Genomic DNA, 20,175 nt, shown 5'->3' with positions numbered 1-20,175 from the left:
ACCCTCCTTGTCTCATGTCCCGTTCCCCACCCCAGCCCTGGAAATACCGTGTCTCTTGACTTGCAGCTTGGGGTCTGAGTGTGGGTGATGCTCCTGGGGGGGGGCGCAGCCGGTCTCTTTATGAGGTGGGGATCTCAGCAGGGCTGTTTGGGGGGTGAGGGGCAAAAGATGGGCTCCTGTGAGCCCCGCCCCGGCCAGAGGCTTCTGCTGCTCCCTTGTTACAAACTGCTGAACCTGTCACTATGTGTGACGGGTAGGAGATACGTCTCCTAGGCTGCTCCAGGATCCCTGCTCTCTATAAGCTCTTGCTCTGAAGAATCAGCAGAGGACTGAGGCAAGACAGAGGAGTTTTCCCTGCGGTCAGGCTGTGGATCTGATCCCTGGGGTCACTGAGTAGATCGCACACTTGGTATATCCATGTATTGCCAGCTGCTCTAGGCACTGTGCTCTCTTGCCTCATGCTTGTACAGGTGCTCACCCTCCCAATGCCTGGCTTTCTCTAGGCGCAGTCTGTGGAGGAAGACTCCATCATGCAGCAGTGTCTCTGACCTCCTTGATGCTGGAAAGTGCCAAACACCTGCTGTGAGAAAAACCTTTAGAAGGCAGGGAAATCCTCCAGCCTAGCTTTGGGAGGCACTGCTTCCCTGGTGTGTACGTGGCTAGAAAAAAGCTGTACAAAAGTGTAAAATGCACAAATGCATTTGCAAAGTGCTGGTGGGAGCAGGGCCTGGGCGATGGTAGGGAACGCCTGGCAGGCAAGGATTGGCGTGCCCTCTGCCACTGCCTGGCTTTGCTGCCCTGGCCATGTCACTTAATAGCAGAGCAGTTTGATGCTGGCTTTAGGGTGTTTCCCGCTCAGGATGGCATGGCCTGTGGATCTAACTGCCTGAGTGGAACTCTTCTCACCCCCCCTCTGCTTAATCAGCGGTTACCCAGAGGTAGGGGGCTGGCTGGCGAGTGGCGAGGCTGTGCCACCTTGCTCTGGGTCCTGCGGTCATGTCCGTGGGAGCTTTCACCTTCTGCTGCCCCAGGCTACCCCTTTCTCCAACCTTTGCCTTCTTGCCTCAGAGGCTGCAGCGTTCCCCACTGCTGCCCCACTCAACCCAAATGACTCAGTGAGTCAGCGCCCAGGAGGACATGTGTACGAGAGGTAATGCTAGTACTGATTCCCACAGCAGCCTCCTAGAGAAGCTGGAGGCTCGTGGCTTGGACAGGTGGACTCTTCACTGGGTAAAAATCTGGCTGGGTGGCCGAGCCCAGAGAGTTGTGGTGAACGGGGCTAAATCCAGTTGGCAGCCGGTCACGAGCGGGGCTCCCCAGGGCTCAGTGTTGGGACCAGTCTTGTTTAATAACTTTATCAATGATCTGGATGAGGGGATCGAGTGTGCTTTCTGAGCTTGCAGATGGCACCAAATTGGGCGGGAGTGTCGATGTGCTCAAGGGTAGGAGGGTTCTGCAGGGGCACTTGGACAGGCTGGATCGATGGGCTGAGACCAAGTGTATGAGGTTCAACAAGGCCAAGGGCCGGGTCCTGCCCTTGGGTCACACCGATCCCATCCAATGCCCCAGGCCTGGGGCAGAGGGGCTGGGAAGTGCCCGGCGGAGAAGGCCCTGGGGGTGCTGGCTGACAGCCGGCTGGGCATGAGCCAGCAGTGCCCAGGTGGCCAAGGAGGCCACCAGCCCCCGGGCTTGTGTCAGCACTGGTGTGGCCAGCAGGGGCCAGGCAGGGATGGGGCCCCTGTGCTCGGCCCTGGGGAGGCCCCACCTCGAGTGCTGGGCTCAGGTTTGGGCCCCTCGGGACAAGAAGGGCCTTGAGGGGCTGGAGCGTGTCCAGAGAAGGGCAGCGGGGCTGGGGCAGGGTCTGGAGCACAAGTGTGCTGGGGGGCGGCTGAGGGGGCTGGGGGGGTTTAGCCTGGAGAAGGGGAGGCTGAGGGGAGCCCTTCTCGCTCTCTGCAGCTGCCTGAGAGGGGCTGGAGTGAGGGGGGGTTGGTCTCTGCTCCCAAATAACAAGAGATCAGACAAGAGGAAACAGCCCCAAGCTGCATCAGGAGAGGTTTAGGTTGAATATTAGCAAAAATGTCTTTACTGCAAGAGTGGTCAGGCCCTGGCACAGGCTGCCCAGAGAGGTGGGGGAGTCACCATCCCTGGAGGTATTTAAAAGACGTGTAGACGCAGCAGTTCAGGGCATGGTTTAGGAGACATGGTAGTGTTGGGTTGACGTTTGGACTTGATGATCTTAGAGGTCTTTTCCAACCTGAATGATTCTATGATGCGCAGTGCAATTTGTATCGCAGCCCTGGTGAAATGGCACGTGTCGGGCCGAGGCAAGCCCAGCCTGCCAGCCAGAAGCGGGCTGCTGCCAGATCCCAAGTCAGAGATGCTCCATCGATACAGGTGGGAGAGCTGGGGCTCCTGGCTCCTGCTCCTGCTGCTCCCTTCCCGCTGCAGGACCTCCGGGACGTATCCTGGGAGTCGGTGCCTGCTTGTGCGGGGCATGTGTGCTGAAGGAATGAAATGCTGGCCCAAAAGCTGCTGGGGAGCTGTGGACAGAGGTGTGGGGTGGGGATGAGAGGAGAGTGCACAAAAAGGACCTGCTGATAGCCTGTGTTTTTTGTTTCTTTGCAGACAAGCCCAATAGTTATTTTACTCAGACGCCGCCGACGCCGCGAGATGGTAAGTACGCCGTCGCTTGCTAGAGCTCGGTTCCTGTCCTCAGGATGCACTTGAGAGCAAATAGCCTGAGCCTCTTGTGCTTCCCGCAGCTGTCAGCGGAGCTGCACGTCCTGACCCAGTGATCTATTTTGCAGCTGACTGGATGCTCTCTCTGCCTGGAGCAGTACTGCATCACTGCTCTGCCCTTGCCCCCGCCGAGGGGATGCGGGAGCATGGCCCTCTGGGGTGAGGAGGGAGGGCAGAGCAACTGTCCCTCGTTGCTCGCTGGGAGGCACAGCAGCCCTTTCTCCGCAGAGGGTTTCCTGGACATCCCTGGTGGATGGAGGTAGAGAAGGGCTGGAAAGGGAGATGGGATCTTCTGTGTGGTCTAGCAGTTTGCGGAGCTTTATTGGTTCATCTGCTGAGGCTGTGGAAGGGAGAGGACTGGAGAAAAGGGCCTTATACTTAAAAGCAGCAGTGTTGAATCCAGTGGCTATTCTGTGTTTGTCCCCTAAGGGTCTTCCTGGATGTTGGCAAAAGGAGGGGGGAAGCAGAAGGAGGTGAAGAAAGGCTTGCTGCTCTGCAAGCACAGAGAAAGGATTTAAAAAGAAAAAAAGCAAATGGCATGTATGCTCATGGTATGTGGCAGAGTTGCAGGTGAGGGCAAGACCACGAGAAGGTGATGGGTTTGTTAGCATGAGAAAATAGCCAGAAACAGTGTTCTGCCTCCCTTGATCCCTCTGTTTTTTTGGTGTAGCATCAGAGCAACCCAGGGGAGGACAGTGAGGGAGGTGACTAGTTTCAGCTTGTGGGGCCTGGAGCTCGAGGCTGCATCTCGCCACGGCCTCGGTAGCTGATGTCCTCCCTGCTGCTCCCGACCCTGCCCTGGGAGCAGGCGTAGGCTAAGCAGGGAGGGATGCTTGTTCAGGGGAGTGATGTGGACATGGTGTCTCCCTGGGACTCTCCACTGCCTTAGCAGTTTTGGTCTTGCTGGGAAAGGACTGGAGTGGCTTGTGCTGGCTCATGGCAGCAGGAGGTTAAATGGGCACAAAGCAGGTAGGAGTCTCTGCAGCGCAAGCACGTGGGATGTGGGCTGAGCAGCCTGGGGAGAGGTGATTTTTGAGGCTAGCAGAGGTTATTGAGGTGCTCTTTGCTGTTCATTAAATTATTGCTTCTGCTGCGAAGCCAAAATTGAATCATCCCAGCCCATCCAGTCTTGGATCAGTCTGCTACTAACTCTGTATAAATGGTACCTGAAAATCTGTTGGGCTTGTGCTCCAGCTGGCAAAAGGTTTCAGCTTTTTCAGCAACAAGAGCAAAATAGAAGCTGGTGTTCAGCTGGACAGCAAGTATCTCCACTTCCCTGGCCAGAAAGGGTGTGGGCATGTAAATTCTGGGGGACTGTAATGCATCCCTCCTTCCTCTCCCATCCTTGCTTGGGTCCCACAGGTTTCTGCTTCTGGGCTTCCCACCTCCCCAGTTCCCTCCCCACCTCCAAATTTTCACCTCGCCATTCATGAGGCAGGATGGTGCTTTCCTTGTCATCTTCTAGAGGCACTGGTCCTTCCCTGGCAGAGCAGCTGGGACAGCACCAGGGTTTTCTACGGACCTGCATTTTCCCTGGGCCTGTGGCACTCACCTATGGATTCCCTGGTGTCTGGTGAGCAGTGTGCTCACCAGCACCTCACACCTTTTCTTTGGGCTTACTAAAGCCTTCTTGTTTCACAGACCTGTAGGAACTTTGGTTTTTGAGGCCATGCTGTTATCAGTCAATGGCTTTGAAAGCTGTTGGATGCAGGCAGGCAAGCACATGCTCAGGTAATGTCATCATGGGAGCTTTGTTTTCTCTGAAAATCAGGCTTAAAATGCCCTTGTTTCTGCTGGCAGGCTGTTCAGTCACCTTCCCCAGCCTCCCTAGTTTCACGTGCACAGATAAGAACCCAGCAGAAAACAGCAGCCAATTAATAACACGTTTGTTTCTTTCTTTCCTTCTCTGATGGGGGTGGGGAAGGAGGCGGGGGAGAAACGGATGCTACATAAAATATGATTAATCTATAATTGGACCAAAGAAGACATCTAAAGCAAAAATAAAAATGAACGTAGGTGTAACTCCTAGCTTAGGGCTCCAAAATATTAGCAGCCCAGCCCATCCAGATGACATACTCCAAAAGATCTCTGGTCCCCACAGGAGATGGAAAACTACCACCCTTGGTGGGCTGCCAAATGAGACACCCCCTTTTGCGTGTCTAATACGGTGCAAAAGCCTCGCGTTGTCATTGGGAAGTGTTTCTGGGCAGAGGGGAGCATGGTGCATGGGGAAGAGGTTCTCTCTGGGGTGAAGGAGCTGGTCCCTGCTGTTTCTGCTGTGCCAGAGGGACTGGCAGTGTTCATCACCTGGACTGGCTTGGAGATGTGGCTCTGGTCCTGTGTAGAGTCTGCTGACTTAGCCGGGGCTATGCTTGTAACTGCTGGGATTTGGCTGAGGTCTGCTGGGTGAGGGCCGTGGCTCTCCTGTCCTAGGCTTGCTCTCAGGGTGGCTTTGGGTGGGACAAGGTGTTGTGCTAGTGAGAGCCGTGCCCAGCTGTCCAACTGACAGGGCTGTTTGGGGGCGGCTGGCTGCGGAGCCGCCGAACCCGTCTCACCTTCCCCTAACAAGCCACATCTGAGAGGGGTGGGCAGGGGAGGGTCTCTGTTCCTGTCCTGTTCCTGTCCCCAGGCGGTACCTGGTGGCATGACAAAGGCGGCAGGTGAGGATTTGGTGGGTCTTGGCAGGCATTGTGCACTCTGGGGCTGGGACCGTCCCCACACGGGAGTGTGACAGTGCCAGCGGTGAGCACAGCAGGTCCCCTTGATCGCTGCTTCTCCAGCCGGGCTCCTTCAGGATTGTCACCTCTTTATCTTCTGGGCCAGATCCTCATCTTCTGCAAGTGTGCACAGCTCTGTGGTGAGCAGTGGGTTGCCACCAGCTGGCAGCCTGCACCATGAGCCAACAGACAGAGCCCACCGGTACCAGCTGAGGATCTGCAACTTGATATTTTTACCTGGAAATCCTGCTACTGGAAGGTTTGCTGGGGTCCTTTCCCCTTGCAAGCAGTGGTGCAAAGCTAGACAGAAATCATCTGCCCTGGCAATGTCACACCTCAGTTTTCATCTGAAGGAAGTGGCTTCCCACACCTCGGGCATCTTTCTGCAAAGACCCTGCCCTGCATACAGAAAAGGTCCTGCAGCCACGACCCCCTCCCCTGGTGCTCCAGCGATGCTGGAGGCGAAAGACTTTTCCAGCAAGCAGGGAGGTGTCTCTAATTAGCACTCATGTGCTGTTTATCTCTTCCATTTCCTCCAATACCAATCTCTACCCTAGAAAACTCTTCAGCCACACATTGATTTATAGAGTGGCCTCTGCTTCATTTCGAAACAAGGCCATTAATGCTGTTAACTCACCTCTTTCTCTCAAATCTCCCGTGCCGCTGGCATTTCCGCAGCTGGGCAGGGGATTGTTAAGCTCTATAAGGTCTTAAGCCTGGCTTTCTTAAATGCAGTCCTCTATGAAGGCTGTTGCCTTTTCCCCAGCTGAGGGACTGGCCTGTGGCATCCAAGCTGGGTAACTCCTTTCTTGTCAGTGGTAGACAGGAGCTGGGGAGTGTCTCTGCGGGGAGCTGGAGAGGGGGTGGATGTTGGCTCAGCTGCGACCCCCCAGGGTAGGGGTGCTCTGGAGGGGGATCGGCAGGTGTGGTACAGGGGGCAAGCAGGGTGGGCTGTGCCTTCTTGCATCCCCTGGGGTGGAATAAATGGTGGGGGAGGATTTGGATGGTATCTCCTCCCCTCTCCTTGTTCTTGCAGCATCTGTGATGAGAGGTTTGATTTCTGTTTGTTTGCAGCATCCCTTGGTGGAGTTGCGCGCGGGAGGCAAGATTGCTTTTGTTGTTTGCTCTGTGGAGGGCAGGGAGAACAATAAGCCCTCTCAGAGCCATGAAGCCAGGCTGGCGAGAGCTGGGCTGGCTGCTCCAGTGGATCAATAGGATGAGGCACTGGGTTTTTGGGGTCAGCTGCCCGTCACCCCTTTCTGCTTGCCACCCTTCTCCCCTGGGTGCTCTGCAGGAGTGCAGAAAGCCCTCTTGGCTGGGGTACTTGTTAGCGAGGTCTGTGTGGGGCACAATGGCGTAGCCAACAGCTCCGGAGCCGAGAGCAGCAAGTGGGACACAAAGCTGTCCTGCTCACGTGGGAAGCAGGGGAGGAGAGCAGGGCCCTGCCTTGCTGGTGGCAGTTTTAGCTCTGACCGTGCCTGCACACACGCGCCACTCCTGTTCCTGGTGTGGGCAAGCCTCCTCCCTCTTCCCTGGTGCAAGCTGAGGCGAGGGGCTGAGAGCGGAGCAATGCCAGGTAAGCACAGCTGGGGCTTCCCTGGCAGAGTCCGGGCAGCAACCTCCATCCGTGTGGCTCTCCCAGTCCTGCTGGGAGAAAGAAGCCCGCTTGATGCAGTGCAGGCTTGAGCAGCCTGTTTAGCCCCTTTTGCTATCACCAGCTCTTTGGTCTGGCAGATTTGGGTTTCTTGCTGGCCCCCTGGATCAAGTGCAGGGGTGCATCCTATTCTAAGAGCTGCATCTTGCTTCAGCCTGTTTCAAGCAAGCATCCTTCATGGATGGGGAGTCACGATAGCTCGCCAGGATGGGGGGAGCCAGCACTTTTGTTGGCATCCGTGCACCTATGTAGATGTGTTAATGGCATCAAGCAGCTGTGGGTCCTGTCTCTGCTGGGTTTGGAAACATCTGAGAAGGCTGAGAGGGCTGGACACCCATTTCCTTCTGGCGAGCGTGGATAGAGTGATGCTGGCCGAACCCGTCGCACCAGGCTGAGGGAGCAGCGCTAAATGCTTATTTATGGATGCATAAAAGCAGCAGTGATGCATGAGATGAGGACATCTGAGAAATTAAATATTGGAAAAATGCTTTATTGTGCCTGGCAGCCCCATAAATACAGGGTTTGCAGAACTGGTCCAGGCATAGGGTTAGGCAGAGAAAATGCTGGTGCAGGTGGCTTTTCAAGTCTGCTTAGTGGATTAATCCTCCAGTGTTCTCGGTCCTGGGCATTGTCTTTCACCTGGCTGCTGGATGCCCTCTCTTCAGCATCCTGTTACGGCTTTGCCTCATCAAGCCCAGCTCCCTTTCCCCTCCAGTGGGGCTCCCTCTCCAGATAGCATCCCCTCTGCCATGAAGAGAGACTGGTTGCAAGGACTGGTTCCCCACGTCCCTGCTGGTGGCTGTCGCTGCCTTCACGGGGTGCAAACGGTGCCGCGTGTCATGGAGCATTTGATCTGTCCAGGGGGGTGTTAGGAAACACTCCCCACCTGTAGATCATGAGTTTGGGCAGACTGAGATTTACCTTGGCTGTGCTGAGGCAGCAAGAGAGCCTGGAGGGTGGGTGTGCCTTGCCGCCTGCAAATGGGACCATTCTGCTAGGGACAGCCAGGTGGTGCGGGGAGGTGGTGTTTCACAACCTCTCTGCTCTCTTCCAGCCCCGTGTCTGTGTGTGTTGGCAGCTGAGGAGGGGGTGCCTGGGTGTGATGAGGCAGTGTGCGGGGAGAGGCTTTACCGGGCTGCGCAGGGCTGTGGTGCTCTTCGGCACAGAGCACTGGCTGTGCCTGAGCAGCAGCCGCGTATCGGAGGTCCTGGTCTTGCTCCTCCTGTTTGATACTTCTTCAGGAAAAGATGCTCCTTCCTTTTAGTTCATCTATTTTAATTGACATACCATAATTCTGAGGAACAGCTTCCTCTGACCAATAACCTATTGGCACAGGTGTAGTGAGGGGGAAATCACAGAATCCCAGACTGGTGGGGGTTGGAAGGGCCCTCTGGAGCTCACCCCGTCCCACCCCTGCTGGAGCAGGCACCCCCAGAGCAGGGGCACAGGGCCGCGTCCAGGCGGGGGGTGAATGTCTCCAGGGAAGGGACCCCACAGCCTCTCTGGGCAGCCTGTGCCCCTGCTCTGGCACCTGCACAGGGAAGGGTTTTTTTTTCTCATGTTTAAGTGGAAATTCCCGTGTTCCAACTTGTGCCCATTGACCCTTGGCCTCTCTTTGGGCACCGCTGAAGAGCCCGGCCCCATCCTCTTGACACCCACCCTTCAGATATTTATAAGCATTGATGAGATCCCCCCTCAGCCTTCTTGTCTCCAGGCTGAACAAGCCCAGGTCTCTCAGCCTTTCCTCATAAGAGAGACGCTCCAGCCCCCTGAGCATCTTGGTAGCTCTGCGCTGGACTCCCTCCAGTAGCTCCCTGTCTTCCTTGAACTGGGGAGCCCAGAACTGGACGCAGCCCCCCCAGATGTGGCCTCACTGGGGCAGAGCAGAGGGGAAGGAGAACCTCCCTCGCCCTGCTGGCCACACGCCTTTCCATGCCCCCCAGGGCACCGCTGGCCCCCTCGGCCCCAAGGGCCCGGTGCTGGCTCAGGGTCACCTCGCTGCCCCCCAGCACCCCCAGGGCCTCTCAGCAGAGCCGCTCTCCAGCAGGGCCCCCCCAGCCTGTGCTGGTGCGGGGGGCTGTTCCTCCCCAGGGGCAGGACCTGGCACTGGCTCTTGCTGAATTCCCTGAGGTTCCCCTGGGCCCAGCTCTCCAGCCTGGCCAGGGCTCGCTGGATGCCAGCCCAGCTTCTGGTGCATCAGCCGCTCCTCCTGGTTTGCTGAAATAATTGCCTCGGGCTCAGAAGTCATGCGAGGTGCTTCCCTCCCCCTGCCTGCTCAGCCTAGTTAGGTGTGCTGCCCACAGCCTGCCTGCGGCCCTGGAGATAAACCTTGCAGTGTGTTGGCGGGGAGAAGGCTGGGGCTGGCCCACGCCCTGGGAGACGCGTGTGCTGTCCGTACCCTCCTCCTGCTGCCAAATACGCACTGAGCCCTTCCTTCTCCAGTCCCTGTTGGAGAGTGTACTGGGAGGCAGCCTTGGGCTTTCAGTTTCTCAAAGGAACCTGGCGGCCCTCAGGGCAGTTCTGCGCCTGCTCAGGGTGACAGGCTGCCCTGGGAAGAAAGCCATGAAAATATAACTTAAAATAAAACACAGAGTCTTCAATTTTGTTCCTTTTGTGCGTGGCAGTACTAGAACACCCTGCTGGCTTTGGCTGCTAATCCCAGCTTATTTCTCTTTTGATACAAGCCAATATAGAACTTGGATGCTGCAAAATGAATTCGTAGCACAGGCTTTGTGGCAGGGCTGATATCAGTTAGTAGAATGGGAAGGTGTTGCAGACCTGTCTTTGTCTGCCCACGGATGCGTTTTTGCAGCCCCTGGTCTTTCCCGACCACCCCACACTCTTCCCTTTTGCACCCGTGCTTTTTCCAGCCCTCTCCCACACGTGTGGTTTGAAATGTTGGGAGTTGACTTGCACGAGTGAGGAAAGCGATCTGCTCCAGCAGTAATCCATCTCACTCCGGCTTTGGGCTGTGGTGTCCACCTGTGTCGCCTCCCCACCTAGCAAATGCTGAAGGACACGGGGGGCTGATGTTAAGCCGTGCTGGCGCTCCCACAGCGGCTGCTGGGCTGCCGTGGCCTCTCCTCTCTGTGGCGAGAAGTGGAACAGGCGTAGGTGGGGAAGGGGTGCTCCGTGGAAGCGCGGGTGTCTGGGGGACGGGCTGCCCCACGGCCGCTCACTGGAGATGCTCTCCTGCTTGGTTGTGCTGTCGGTGTTCCCATCGCAAGCCCCGTTATGCTGAGGATCGACTCCTTTGCTGAGGCCACGTGCGGGGAAGCATGGTAGGGAGCAGCGAGAGGTTTGCACCCCTCGCCCCAGCGCCTCGTACCCCACCGCGGGGCACTGGGGCAACCCGTCCCCGAGGCAGACGGGCAGAGCCCACCCGGCCGCTGGCTCCAGCAGGGTAAGCGGTGGCGGTGTTTCTGCACCTCCGGCTGCGTCAGTCGGTGGGCGGCTGGGCTGAGGCTGCCGTTGCTGAGCGAGAAGGGACTGGGAGCATCGGAGCGTGGCGGGAAGTCTTGTCACACATCACGGAACAGAAAAAAAAAATCATCACTTTCTCTGTGCAAGGTGAAATTTTTGTATCAGGCTTCTCGGCACCTGCTCCCTTTTAATTACACAGCGCCTACTCCTTATCTCAGACTTCATTGCAGCGCAGGCTGAAACGCTGACCTGCTGCGCTGCCCATGCGGCGCTTGCACCCTCTGCCTCCTCAGTCATGGGGGTGACCCGGGGTGCTCTTCTGTTTGCCCCAGAATCCCGGGCAATTCATGTCTCCAGGATGAAGCTGGCCGTCCCCTGGCTGGCCCAGGGAGTCCTGCACTGAAGTCACTGTGGTTAGGTCTTTGGCTTCCCCGTCGTTTTTTCTTGCTCCTGTTCGCACCCCATGGCAGTGAGGCAACAGCTCGGAGCCAGGACTGGGGTCTGCTTGTGGAGCTCCATCCCCACGCACTCGCCCCATGGCCCGGCCTGGCTTTCTTGCCGCAGTAGGAGCGATGGCTTCCCCGCCTGGGGTCTGCATCCTGAGCACCGCAGCAAAGTGTGCTTCAGCCGAGCCAGCTCAGACTGCTTCAGGGTTGCTCTGGAGAGAGGAGAGATGCTAAACATAGCTCTTCAAAAGCTGAGTGGTAGATAAGGTAGCAGCAGTTATTAGACACCACTTTTGATCTCTTGAGAGCATTTTCTTCTTCATTTACAGTGAGTTTTGAGGTTTCTCTTGGGGATCAATTTATGCACTTTCATGTTACGTGGGTTAAGTGTTAGAGGAGGAGTAGATGAGAGAACTGCGAAGGTGTTCCTGCTTTTCCCTGTATCAGGTCCTCGCTAGGGCTGCAGATCGCCAAGCTTGCCGCCTCACTCTCCCCACATCTCTGCCTCACATCTCCCGAACCTATCCTGGTGTTGTGAGAAAGAGACAGCATTTATCTTGCTTTGTCTTTTCTTCCCCCTGGCTGTGTCACGTTGAAGTTGGTGCGTGATACCTTCCAGAGAGAGCTGGCGCACCACTACCAGTTCCCGAGTTAGCCCACTGCAGATGCTGCCCGGCGCCGGGCTGTGGCGGAGGCTTTCTTGCCAAGCGAACGTTGTTTTTGCAGGAACGCGCCCCGAGGTCACCGTGACACAAGGAGTCTCGCGGTTGTGCGGTGGGAGGCAGCGTGCAGCCCGGGGAGGCCCGGCTTAGCGCAGAGCCTGTGGCTTAGGGATGCAGTCGTGACGTTTAATACTTCATACGAAGTGCGGAGGGAGAGCAAAGGACAGCAGGAGGCGTGAAGCTGGCTGCGACCCCCTGGGTATGAGCAAGCTCTTTGCAAACAGTGGAGCTTGCAGAGCGTCCAGCAGCCTGGGAAAGGTTGGCAAAGGGTGGTGTGCTGGCTTTGCTGACCATGCAGCTGAGGGCCTGGCTTTGGACCTGCTGCGGTTGGGGAGGAGCCGTCTTTCCCTCCAGGCGTCCAGAGGCTGCTGCAGCTCTCCTTCCCTTGCTGAGCTCTCTAATCTCCCTGATTTGTAAACACTCTGTTTTGCAGAGTGTGGTCTCTGCAGGCAGGTGGGAGCAGGTTAAAACAATCTAAGTATTTTTTTTCTTGTGCTTGCCTCCCTCTCTCGCGTGGGCTCTGTACAGGCTGCCGTCCCATCTGGGTCACTCTTTGTGTGCGCTGAGCTTTGGGTGTTTTGCTGCAGCGTGGCTCCTCGGGGCAGGTTCCTGCTCTTGGCTGCTTGCTCTGTGGCGAGGCTGGGGGGGTCTGTGTGTGCTGGGGTGTGCAGGCAGGGCAGCCGGAGCCTGCTGCTGAGGCTGGCTCCTTGCTCACATCTCCTTGTGGAGCGCGTTTCCAAACTGCTTCTCTCTCTGATGGAGGCTGATGAATTCTTCCAGTGATTAGGAGCCGTGACAGTCTGCTCAGAGCTGCTCTGGCAGGGGGCTCATGACAGATTAATGAGAGAGTCTTTTAAGATGATGTTTGATTTGCAAGAGTGAGTCTGATGTTTTAGACCCAAGAACACGCTGCTTTCAACTCCTCCCTGCCCTGCCCGCCCCCGGCACCGCCTTCGCCTTGCTCACTACCATCTCTGTGCCTCCAGCGCATGAGTTTGCTTTGAGATCTTCCAACCGATCAACTTTTTTTTTCCTTGCTGCTCACCCGTCCTGACCCGCAATTACAGACTGTGTAATCAGCTCTCCTCCCGCTCCTCCTTTGTCTGCCTTAGCCCGTGCTGCCGGCATCGCCGGTGTCAGCCCTGCGTGGCCGCCCTTTCCCAGGATGGGCTGCAGCGCTCGCTGCTCTGCTGCTGCTCGCAGGTTATGCTCTACTTGTGGTTTTTAGAAGCGATGAGTTTTTGCAGGTAGCTGTGCCGTAAAAGGTTGTGGGTTGCGACCACCGCATTTCTGGCCCCCCCCCCTTGCTGCCTCCCTGTGTGATGCAGGAGCACAGGGTGTGTTTGGGGATGCTGAACTACCACACTGTGGTCTCAGGAGGAGATACCTGGTTTCCCAGAGATCTCTGTCATGTCTAGAGCTGTGCAAGCAAGATCCTTGGAGAGCCAAGAGCGTCACAGGCACTCCCAAAGTGGATAGTGGATGCCTACTGTTCTCTCAGCTTCTTAAGGACCTTCCATCCATAGAACACATTGGCTTGAAAACTTTAAGTGGTCTGGGGTCTTGTTCTGGAGAGGTTCTCGTGGCCTTGGAGACCACGGATTGGCGGCTGCAGTGTAGCTCAGCTCTGTGGCTAAACTGTGGAAATGAAGATGTGCCCAATCCTGATGAGCGAGGAGGGGCGCTGCCTTCCCCATCCCGCTGGTACCTGTAGGGCTGCACGCAGCGGTGCTGGCAGCGCCGGTAGCCGGCATTTGCCCCTCACTGCTGCTCAGTGAGGCTGACTGCAGCTTTCCAGATCCACGTCGGTGGCATTGCATGAAGTCACTGTCCCACATTGTAGGTGAAGTGCTAATCTTCATGTGGGTGAAGATAAGCGACACGGGGGCTCGAGGACTCGGGGCTAGCATGCCCCTAATGCTGCTTTGGCTGTGTCAGGGCTAGGGGCTCTAAGCAAAAGTGCCGTGGTTAAGCAGTGTGGTGTTAACAACACACGATCTGACGGCTCTGCGTTTCTTTCCCGGGAGAGCCCGTGCCGATCTCGGCCAGGGCGGTGCGGTGGATGCCCCGGCTCTGCTGCCGGCGCCTGCGTGTGGCTCTCCCAGCCCCGCAGCGGAGGCCTTTGAGCAGGGCAGGCGGCTCCTTCTCCCTCACTGAGCAAGCCCTGGGCTGATGCAATTAATATCAATGGCAGGGAGGGTGGCCCCGGGAAGAGGAGTAAATGTGCACGGGCGAGAGTCTCGGCTGGAGCGCCAGCCTAACCGGTCTCCATGGCAACGGGCACCTCGCGCTCATGCAGAATTAATGCTGGTCTTTGCCGTCCTGACACACGCGCACGGCTCCGTCCCTGGGGTCTTGCGTTTCCCTCTGCCCTTTCGGCGCAAGGAGGCCCCAGAAGCAGCTCTGCCCCGCTCTTTGCTTGCTTCCCCTGCCTTTTGCACCAGTGGCGTCCTTACGTTTTGGATGGCAGGAGGGCAGGCTTGCTTAGGTTGTCCTGGTGGGGCCTTGCTCCTTCTCCAGAAGGAAGGCTTGACTTTGGACCGTGGTGTTTATTGTTCACATGCTCTCGCCCTTTGCTATCGTGCGTGCCTGCCCGTTCTCCCCCAGCCCGCTGGGCTCCAAGGGCACTGTCGAGCATTTTTCATGGCTTCTTGCCTACTCTGTGATGGTGGCTTCTCTTCTCTAACGCCGGTACTTAAGAGTGACTGCTCTGAGGCAGATTTTGGGACAGGGCAAATCCCTAGTGACCTCCCCATCCCTGGGGACCAGGTGGGGAACGGTGGTAGGTGGCACACAGAGGTGCCTCTCAGCTCAGTGCCCCTCGGTGTGCATTAGGGATTGAAAAAGGTCCATTTAAGCATCACAGCTTTTCCCTTCTGCTGCCCAGCCTACCCAGTTTAGGGCTGCTCTCCACTTTGTATTCCCCACTCCAGTATGCTTTAAATGGCTTTAGCTGGGAAGCACCCACCGCTTTCCAGAGAGGGAGAGGTTTTAATCCAACAGCATCAGATTAAAAGGCAGCCACCTTGCACACTTGGCACGGGCATCCTCATCCTTCAGTTTCAGGCTCTTCCCGTGAACAAGAATACCCAGTGCCAGCAGTTCAGCTACGAGTGGGTGCCCGGAGGTGGGTGTCTGGCGGGGAAGTGTCTCTCTCCGTCTCCTGCCTGCGGCCCTTGCTGCAGGGATTTGTGGCTGTGCCTGTCTGGAGCATGGCAGCGCGGCTCTCGTGCATTGCTAGCCTTTCCTCTCTCCTACCCCTTTCCAGTCACTGGAGATACTTTAAGCCGTGAAAGCAGGTACATCCCACCCTCGTAGCTCCCACCTGCGAGCTGTAATCAAGTTTCTGGCTGTGCTTTTCTGATTGTTTTTCTCGGCCCGTTCCGAAGACTCCCCTGGGATCTGGAGCAGGTCCATGCTAGCAAACACACGTTCTGCCTTCAGCCGGCAGGCCTGGCTGGGGAGTGGGGAGCTGCCAGGAACTGCCTGTGCGTTTTCCCGGCATCCCCCTCCTCTGTGGGTGTTCAGGGCCCTCCTCCTCCTCCCTGGGCAAGATTCCTGCTGAGGAGAAAGCGTCGGTCCTGGGGGCAAGGAACGGTGTGCCTGCCAGAGCCCCTCTCGGGTGCTCCTCTCCGTGGCCCGGCTGCGTGGCCGGGCGCTGCCAGGGAACGCGGGGCAGGCAGGCGTGTGCTGCAGAGGGCCTCGCAGGGTGCAATAAGCAGTCGCCAAGCTACTCCAGTAGCATTTTTTTTTTCTTTTCTATACAGTGGAAAAGAGCAATTTTGACATTACATTTATGATTATTGTTATTAAGCTGGAGAAACATTTTAATGTGAATGCTTGGGGCTTATTAGATAGAGCTCTTTACCTCAAGATCTCAAAGCACTTGACAAAGCCAGCTTGTTATTAATCCCTACTACTTATATTGAGCTATTTACCTACTGACATTGGGGGTTTGGTGATTATTATTATCTGCATGTTTTGTAAATGGGAGGTCCAAGGCGCAGAACTGGCCGGGGGGTTGAAGCTGGAAGCTCTGAAGCCTAAAGCCGAAGCTGCTCTCCACCCTCCCTGCCTGCAGCCGGCTCCCAGCTCCCCGCTGCCTGCTCTCGCTGCTCTGGTCCAGGAGGCTCAGAAGGTGGCTGGGATGGATTGAGAAGCTCACCCAAGAGCTCTGTCTGGAGGACTTGGTGCAAACTGCAGCGTGGCCAGAACTGGCGGCTGGGAGGGAGGTGGAGGGTGCTGGCTCCAGGCTGGGGAGGGCAGCGTGCAACTGGAAGCCTTGGCTGCTGCACTTTTTAGGAGCAGGGGACTGAAGGAGGGCACAGAGCAAGCCTGTGTGTTGGGGAGGGGAGAGGGGTTGCTGAGGCACAGAGCAAGCCCATTGCATACATGTATTTTCACGGGCTCTCCCTTGGCAGAATAGTTTTGCCAGCTCTGGCCCAGGAGTGCTTCGGGATGGGCCGGTATATATGTGTGCGCTGTGCAGCACCTTTGTTTTGCCCAGTCTCTCGGGCCTGGCTCGAGCAGGGCCTTTGCTTCAATGGCAGTCTTCTCCCGAGCTGCCTGCAGCCTCACACCAACTCCTGCAGCTCTGCAGAGCGGAGCTGTGTGCGAGGAGCCTCAGCCGTTCTTGCGGAGGCTCTGGCCCTCCCTGCTGGCCACAGTGGAGCCGTCCTATTCTCAGCTGTCCTTCCAGCCGCTTTGGGCATCTGCAGGCACTGTTGGACACAAGGAGGTGGAGCTGGTGCCATCTGTCCCGGCAGCTACTCCTGGAGTACCAGCCACCTGTGCCCGTGCAGCCTGCTCAGGGAAGTGCTGAGCTGAACCTTGGCAGGGGCTTCCCTGGTAATGAAGCATCCCACTCCCTCCCTGGTGCTAATTAGGGGCTGCCTGAGGAAGTGTCACGGATGGGGTGGGAGGCTTGGATCTCAACCTGTGTCATTACACCTGGTGCAACGGGTAGTCATTCTGCTTTCTGCAGGAGTGGCTTGGTTCTGATGAATGAATGCCAGCAGCTCTGGGTCCGGACCGCAGTAAGAAGCGCTCTGCAACCCTGACTCTCCCTCTTCCCACCCCAGTTTCAGCTGCCAGCGTAGACAGGCTCCCAGAGGCTCATTTCAGCTTGTCATCTCTCTCCTTTCCCCTGTTCTTCTCTGCGGTTCATTGATGCAGGCATCCCACCCTGGCCTCCCGCGCATCGGTCCAGAGGATCGCTGGCAGGCTGGGGAAGGTGTTTCCATAGGTGGCTTCTGTCACCTGGTTGCTGTGCTTGGCTGGTGCCCCTGCCCCTCTGCCTTTTGGGAGGAACCATCCCCTCTCACCCCAGCGTTTTCTGCAAACCCCCCATGCTGCAAGCCCCTGGGCCAGGCGAGGTCTGCCCTGCAGGCAGTTGTGGCACCCCAAGTTCGCTCCCCGTCTGCTCGTTTTGGGGGCCCAGGAGGCGTCAGGCAGAGGCCGGCCACGGCTCCAGCCGTTGCGTGCTGCCTGGCACGCTCCTCCTGCCTGACGGGTAATGCAGCCACGTGGCCTGTTCTCCAGGCTGCGGCAGTGCCCTGATCTTCCTCTGCTCTGGGCTGTTCAGAGGAGAGGCCAAGCGCTTCCGTGTGCCCCTCACCTGCCCCAATTAGCCACGGGACAGGAAACCCTCATTAGCATCCCTATGTGCTCTTCACCCTGAACCAGGCGGTCACTGCAGGGTGCCAGGTAGAGCCTCAGAGCTCAGAGTAACTGGGTTCGGAGCCTTGCTCCAGATCAGATAGGTCTTTCCTCTAGCCTTCGTCTCTTCTAAAAGCTTTTCTTTTGCAGGCTCAGCCTGGGGCTGCTGAGGGAGAGGAGACTGCCCTGTCCGTCCATGGAGTCATGCTGACTCCGTTGTGGCGGGAAGCATGGTAACATGAATTATTTGTAGCAGCACCTTTTGCTTTTCCCCTCCTCTCCAGCAAGCGCACTTTTTTATTATTGTTGTTGTTGTTATTGTTATTTATTATCCTGTTTCTGCTCCAGTGCTGCTAAGAGACATGGAGAGGCTTGGCTGGTATTCAGTGTGGTTACAATAAGCCTAAGCCCTCCCTTTTGTTCTGTACAGCTTGCTCAAGTGTGTATAGATACCTTACTTTAGCTGTTTCTCTCCCTCATCTTCGGCGGCTCAGGAGGTTTGGGAAAGGTCAGCTCCGAGCCGTAGCTTTTTTCTGCTCCAGACAAGCGCTGCTCTCATTGTTTGCCAAATGCCTTGCTGTGCCTCGTCTCTGCAGCACTAGGATGATTTAACCAGAGCCGTGCTTCGCTTCAGATCCAGTCTGCTTTCTGATCTTGCTGCACAGCCACGCCGTGTGCTTTGTAGATGGTTTTGAAGCACAGTCCTGAACAAGTACTAAGAGATCCCACCTCCTCTTTGTGACCGGGGAACCGGCACAATAGGCTGTAGCCTCCACCATCCCAAGCAGGGACTCCGTCTGTTGCAAGCTCACGCTGACTCCGGTTCACCACTGCCTTCCAGCGTCCGCCCTGCAGAGGTGTCCCTCACAGCTGGCTCCAAAGCCTCCAGTGCAGTGTTGCTGTGGATAAGGCAGGCTGCCCTGGCATGTCTGTCGGGTGATGTAGAAGGTGCACTGGTAGGAAGACATATGGTTGCTATCCTGGTGATGTTGTAGAGGTGGCACTAGAGGGGAAGCAGGCAGGCTGTCTGCATGCCCCTGGTCTGTGCTGCGCGTCCCAGTTGGCTGGGCAGGTAGATGATTTTCTTGCCGTGCTGGCGAGCACCATCTTGTCTCAAGCTCAGGAGCACGAAGGCAAGGCTGGTCCCTTTGTTGCATCTTGGCCTGACACCCAGCAGAGCAGGGACCGGTCCTGGGCGCCCGAAATCGCAGCGATGCTGAGAATAGGCAGCGGTCTGCAACCCTTCGCTTGTGGGGTGCTTTTGATAGCACGGTCTTCACCAGCACTGCCGGGAATTGAGTTTGAGAGGTCCTTGCACTTCTGTATGCTTTATCTGCTGCCTGGAGTTTATTCAGGCTGTTGCGTACGAGCGTTAGGACAAGAGCGCTTTGCGCCTGGCGTGTTGCTGCCTTCTGCCCGCACCCAGCGGGGCGGTCCTGTCTGTAGCGGCTCTGCAGGGGGAACGGGGTGCGAAGGCTTGGTCAGTGCCAAGTACCCTGGAACTGGGCTGATAGCCTCTTCTTCTTTCTGCTTCTAATTTCACAACTTCTGTTCCTTCTGCGTCAGTGATGGTTATGCTTCTTGCATCCTCCCAGGTAAAATTAGAGAGAAAGAGTGTGTCATGGTTTAACCCCAGCCAGCAACTAAGCACCACCCAGCCGCTTGCTCTCCCCCCACCTCCCCGTGAGATGGGGGAAAGAATCAGAAGGGTAAAAGTGAGAAAACTCGTGGGTTGAGATAGGAACAGTTTAATAATTGAAATAAAGTAAAATAGTAGTAGTAATAATAATATACAAAGCAAGTGATGCATGATACAATTGCTCACCACCTGCTGACAGATGCCTAGCCCTGAACAGCAGTCGCTCCCCCTGGCCCACTCCCCCCAGTTTATATACTGAGCATGATGCCATATGGTGTGGAATATGCCTTTGGCCAGCTGGGGTCAGCTGTCCCGCCTGTGCCCCCTCCCAGCTTGTTGTACACCCGGCAGAGCACGGGGAGCTGAAAAGGCCTTGACTAGGGTAAGCACTACTTAGCAACAACTAAAACATCAGCATGTTATCAACAGTATTCGGTTGAATACTGTACGCAGCACTGTATCAGCTACTAGGAGGAAAATTAACACCATCCCAGCTGGAGCCAGGACAGAGAGATAGAGAGAGATGTTGGGGAAGAAGGAAGCTGCCTCTGGATTTTGTCCTTTGCAGAGCTTGTTGGGCTGAATCATCTCAGCTGGCATAATAAACCCGTTTCATCTCCTGGGTCTGGCAGGGGAATTATGGCATTTTCTTTTATTCTTGTTGGTGTTCTGAGCTTGCATCATCCAACTGTATCACAGCATTGGATGGGTGAGTTTTCAAAATCATCTGCCGTGAACTTCACCGGCTTCTTCACCAGTAGCACCAGCGGCGATTAGAAGTGAAAGAAACTTAAACCAATTTGCTTGTCACAATTTGTTTCTAATTTGAAGCATTTTTCCTTCTCATTTTGGTTGCTTCTTGGTCTGATCACTGAGACTCAGTCAAGCTGGCTCCTTGTCTGCAGGAAGGACTGAAGCATGGTGTTTGGGGCTTGCCCCCTGCCATGCCCCCGCGCTCTGCCCTGCTCCCGCATCCGCCGGGCAGCTGGGCCATCCCCTTGAGTCGGGATTAGCTCCGAGGCACCGCGGTGTGCAGGGTTCTCTACCGGGGATGGAGCTCGTTGGCAGGGAGTGGGAAGGTGTCTGTCAAACACCGGTGCTGTAAAAGCTCACTTTTACAACATTCGGTTGATGTAGAACAGGAGGTAAATAATTACCCTTTATATCATCTCTTTTG

The 20,175-nt window shown here is 56.4% G+C and overlaps 1 protein-coding gene across 3 annotated transcripts in view; it reads left to right on the top strand.

Moving 5' to 3' along the window:
* Positions 1-20,175, top strand: part of AGRN (agrin) — a 132,067-nt gene that overhangs the window by 62,949 nt on the left and 48,943 nt on the right. For all 3 annotated transcript variants that reach the window (XM_064470517.1, XM_064470516.1, XM_064470518.1), the window contains one exon: positions 2,626-2,673. In XM_064470517.1, coding sequence (XP_064326587.1) covers positions 2,626-2,673 — 48 coding nt within the window. The remainder of the gene's footprint in view (positions 1-2,625; positions 2,674-20,175) is intronic.

This window comes from Phalacrocorax carbo, chromosome 20 (genome assembly GCF_963921805.1).
Source record: "Phalacrocorax carbo chromosome 20, bPhaCar2.1, whole genome shotgun sequence".
Taxonomy (NCBI): domain Eukaryota; kingdom Metazoa; phylum Chordata; class Aves; order Suliformes; family Phalacrocoracidae; genus Phalacrocorax; species Phalacrocorax carbo.
Note: the sequence above shows the minus strand (reverse complement) of the source record. Positions and strands in the feature narration are given on the sequence as shown.